This window comes from Chiloscyllium plagiosum, chromosome 22 (genome assembly GCF_004010195.1).
Source record: "Chiloscyllium plagiosum isolate BGI_BamShark_2017 chromosome 22, ASM401019v2, whole genome shotgun sequence".
Taxonomy (NCBI): domain Eukaryota; kingdom Metazoa; phylum Chordata; class Chondrichthyes; order Orectolobiformes; family Hemiscylliidae; genus Chiloscyllium; species Chiloscyllium plagiosum.
The window spans coordinates 14,215,650-14,220,606 of NC_057731.1; the positions used below are offsets into that span (position 1 = coordinate 14,215,650).

The 4,957-nt window shown below is 34.8% G+C and overlaps 1 protein-coding gene across 4 annotated transcripts in view; it reads left to right on the forward strand.

Annotated features, from left to right (window-relative positions):
* The window catches only part of pcgf5b (polycomb group ring finger 5b), a 179,804-nt gene extending 176,803 nt beyond the window's left edge, over window positions 1-3,001 (forward strand). For all 4 annotated transcript variants that reach the window (XM_043712445.1, XM_043712449.1, XM_043712446.1 and 1 more), the window contains exon 9: window positions 2,251-3,001. In XM_043712445.1, the coding sequence (XP_043568380.1) occupies window positions 2,251-2,298 (48 nt within the window). In that variant the 3' untranslated portion in view covers window positions 2,299-3,001. The remainder of the gene's footprint in view (window positions 1-2,250) is intronic.
* Window positions 3,002-4,957: the final 1,956 nt, after the last annotated feature.

The following is a 4,957-nucleotide window of genomic DNA, read 5'->3' on the forward strand; positions in this document are numbered from 1 at the left end:
CCATATAGATCACATCTACTGCTCTGCCCTCATCAATCCTCTTTGTTACTTCTTCAAAAAGCTCAATCAAGTTTGTGAGACATGATTTCCTATGCACAAAGCCATGTTGACTATTCCTAATCAGTCCTTGCCTTTCCAAGTACATGTATGTCCTGTCCCTCAGGATTCCCTCCAACTACTTGCCTACCACCGACGTCAGGCTCACTGGTCTATAGTTCCCTGGCTTGTCCTTACCACCCTTCTTAAAGAGTGGCACCACATTAGCCAACCTCCAGTCTTCTGGCACGACACCTGTGACTATCGATGATACAAATATATACACAAGAGGCCCAGCAATCACTTCTCTAGCTTCCCACAGTGTTCTAGAGTGCACATGATCAGGTCCTGGGGATTTATCCACCTTTATGCGTTTCAAGACATCCAGCACTTCCTCCTCTGTAATATGGACATTTTGCAAAGTGTCACCATCTATTTGTCTATTTTCTATATCTTCCATATCCTTTACCACAGTAAATACTGATGCAAAATACTCATTTAGTATCTCCCCCATTTTCTGCGGCTCCACACAAAAGCTGCCTTGCTGATCTTTGAGGGGCCCTATTCTCTCCCTTGTTATCCTTTTGTCCTTAATGTATTTGTAAAAAGTATTTGGATTCTCCTTAACCCTATTTGCCAAAGCTATCTCATGTCCCCTTTTTGCCCTCCTGATTCCCCTCTTAAGTATACTTCTGCTGAGATGCCAGTGAGGCAAAGTGACTTTATCTGATGAAGGAGCAACGCTCCAAAAGCTTGTGATTCCAGTAAATCTGTTGGACTTTAACCTGGTGTCGTGTGACTTTTGACTTTGTCTACCCCAGCCCAATACTGGCATCTCCATATCATTGCCACCTCACATTCAGAGGACGACCACTACTCCCTCTCAGCCTGCCTCTGCACACACCTCATAACTGAACTCTTACTGATACCTGCGGCATATCCACTTGGTGACTTCATAGGGAGGTGCGCAATAAGATTAACACTTCTTCACAAATCAGAAAGAGGATTAACAAATGAGCTAAATATATAAGAACATCATAGTCACCTTAGGTTTTTTATTTGTCCAATTTCAGTAATAACTAGCCCACCAAAAACTCATGCCTGAATGACCTCCTCACTCTGTTGATGAGATAAATTTCAAATATCAATTTTCTGGATTTTCAGATAATTATGTGATTTTTGGTAAGATTTACATTTAAATAAGGATGCTTTCTTTTACAAAGTCGTCTTAATCTATGCTGTGTATTATAAATTGCATGTTGGCACCATGATTGACACTTGGATGATATAATCCTCATACCTCCTATCTGTTTTATTGAAAGACGTTTTGTTCGTGTCAGGGAATCATGGTGATGGGTTCTAATCAGCAGCATTTCTCCATTTACAGGCAATTATCACTTAGTTGATGTGCAGTGTCAGCTTCATTGTATAATAATATGAAAATTTTTTGGGTAGATAATTGCTACTTTTTGGAAAGAAGGTGATTTGTAACACTTTTTAAAAACAACTTAATAAATTAACTGATTGATTCATCATCACATGTTACTTCTAAGCAGGACAGCTTTACCTTAGAAAGTTGGAGTTTGTTTTTCTTTTCTGTAATTACTTCTCAGGTCAACATATATTTCAAGGTTATCTTTAAGGCAGTAAAGACTGACCAGGTTTATTGATTTGAGGGGTCTAGATAATAAAATTGGTCACTATCATATTGCAAAATACCTGAAGACAAACAAATCTCCAGCTTAAATATCTCTCCTTCTTTAGATCACACCTACGCGTGCGCAAGTAAAACAAGTGAGAAGTTGTGTAATGTTGTTTTCAGTGATAAAATTCACCACTCCTTGACTGGTTAAATCTGCATGTACAAAACATCACATCAAGCCATGATGGTTCTTAAAGTTGTTATTTTTGTTTTGTGATTCTCTGTACATTTAGAGGAAGTCAGTACAACTTTTGATCTAAAACATTACTTCAGTGATCCAGGATGAGGCATTCCTACATCATAGAGCACAGGGAAAATCACCTATACCATTAACTGCACTTGATTTATTGCAGATGTGTCTTTGAGCATGCTTGAAATATTTAAAAAGATCCTATTGCATTGGGGAAATGTAACTCCTTCAAAACAACAAGGAATCCTATTCTCTTCAGTAGGTGATATAGTATTATTTGTATTGTAGCAGTAATCATTTACAACTTTTTTGTATTTTCCAGTCTTATCCAATGGTACTACAGTATCGGCCAAGGATTGACTTTGGTTAGCCAGAGTAGCTGTTATCCACTATGGTGGATACTGCACTAAAGTTTACCCATCGACAGTTTGCACAATGAATGGATATATTGGACAATGGTCAGAATCAGATTATTCAGAACAGACACAAAATTTTTATCTGTCTACCATTCTTCAGATGCATTTATTTTTCCCAAGAACAAGCCCAATGCTATTCTGCTACTGGAGCCATGAATCATTTGTGTTGATCAGTGTGATATTTGTGTTGAATACTTCAAAAAATCACTCACTATAGCCCTGTGGGTTGAGATTCAGTGTTCACTGCCCATGTGTCTATAAGCCTATGTCTTGAAGTTATACATGTGCTTGTGCTAATGCTAAAACACATAGCAAAATGGCAAAACTTGTTCTATGTCTTTGAATAAATTTATGTTCCGGTTAACATATGTATTGACTTTCTTTGTTTATCGTAAATTAATTAGCACTGCAGATTACAATCTGAAGCTGTAAAATGTTTTTGTTATATACCACTGATGTAATCATAAAGAAATATGTACATTTTTGAGGGGGGAAATTCTTTCAAAATTACCCTTGCTATTAACAGTGATCCTTTTACCTAGTAAAATGGTTCATTGCTATAGCCTGAAGTAAAAACAAATCACCAAAAAAAGCCTCTGTAAATGCCACACAAAAGGGACAGGCATGAAGGGCAACTTATCAAAAGATACCTTACTCCCAGTAGTCTGATTCCTTCAAACAAATTAGTTCACTAAAAATTATTAAGCCTCAAGATTAAGTTTTACATTTTAAATAAATGTACACTAATGAAGATTTCAGAATTAAGTATGTTGTTCCTTAACAAATCAAATTTCAAAATGACCTCTACTCGGACATTAAATTGCAAGTGATTCCTAATCTTTTTCGGAGAATCTCACTAGTGAATTTTGAAATCACATGGGACTTTCTGCTTATTAGCAAGTTGCACATCAAGTTAGTGATTGAAATCAGGCATTGATTGACAAAGAAAGATTGCTTGAACCAACTCTCCTCCTTCATTGCATTTTAGTTGAACAACAATCAGCATTGACGAAAACAACTATTCTTTTAAAATAGATTATCGCACCCATCAGTCATCACCTCCTTGACAATCAGATGAAATGTTTACTTTGGAATATATGATTAAACAATATTAAAAAATAATTTGCATTATTCTTAAGTAATTCATACTCAATGTTGATTCTGGAAACCTTAGTACATTTTAAGTTTGAGCTCTGTGGGTTAAGCTTCACTGGTTGAATGTGAATTGGATGTCAGTGATTGAGCCCATGAAAATGTACATTTATATTGTTAAACTATAGCGATTTTTGTAATCAGCCTTCTAAGCTAGTGAGACTTGCAAAACTGGTGATTTAACTATCAGGCACTCCTAAAAATAATAGCTACTGATTTTAATTCTTGCTTCAGTCAATAAATTTATAAGTTGATAGGACAGAATCTGCCCAACTTTATGTTCAGCCTTTGAGTCTATTGTTTACACCAGTGCAAAGTTTTATTTATTATTTCAATTGTGTACTCCTTGGGATAATACAAAATATGTTAAAATCTACTAAGGCATTTTATAATTGATCATAATGGTGATGACACTGATAATTATGTTTATTTTAACTATTAATTTCTGATGTTCAATGAAAGATAGGATTTAGCTGACCTGAAACCTAAAGAATACTGTTGACCATGATGGTGGACAAACACTTCAACATTCATACAGCAATTTAAAATATGTGGAACAATACCTGTGTAACATTTGTCATTTAAATGTGTTCAGCATTCACCTACTTTCAGTAACAGTAACTTATTGCCTTTCTTTAGTAATTAAAGTGACACAAGCAAGCATTTATCAGCTGTGTACTGTAGTCAACGTAGCATCTCTTCATTGTGTTACATGTTATATTCATTTTTGAATGCTTTGAAACGTGTTAATTCCTAAGGATTTGTAACCTGTTAAAACATTGTAATATCATCAGGCCAGTACAGTTACGTGTCATTTTAATAGTATTACATTCTTTTTATGCCTGTAAAATTTCCTGAATTTACCAGATATTTTTGTGTTGCACTCTAAAATACTACACTGAAAAACTCCATTTAAAAATAATTTTGTTGTGATTGTAAAGTGAGTCCTAGAATCATTTAATTTTAAATGAGCAATTAACTTGAAGATCATTACAAATGACTAAATCCTGCTATATTAAAATGTAAATATTTTTGTAAACAAAACCAATTGTAAATGTTTGCAATACTGATGTTAATAGTATTTTATGTTTTGCAAAAAAACTGTTTAGAGAAGCAGTTCTATTTTTTAATATGTATTTGCTGCAGACATGCATTCCTCTTTAACCATGTTTGGGTTTTAGTGAATGTTCTGTACATTTGCAATCACACTGGGATGAGAAATGAATACTGTGTCTGAAAATTGTATCAATTGAAGCACAATTCACCCACTGTCTTGTAGTGATTTGCTAACTTAAAGAAGCAATAAAATGCTGTTGTAAAGGCTTAAGCCACAGTCCTGTCAGTGAACTATGTGGATATGGACTGACTTATTGTCCATTGTCATTAAATCAACGAATTAAAAATTTTGTTTTTTTTAATTTTACTTGTGCACTTTTGAGCATTTGACTCAAAACATGCTAT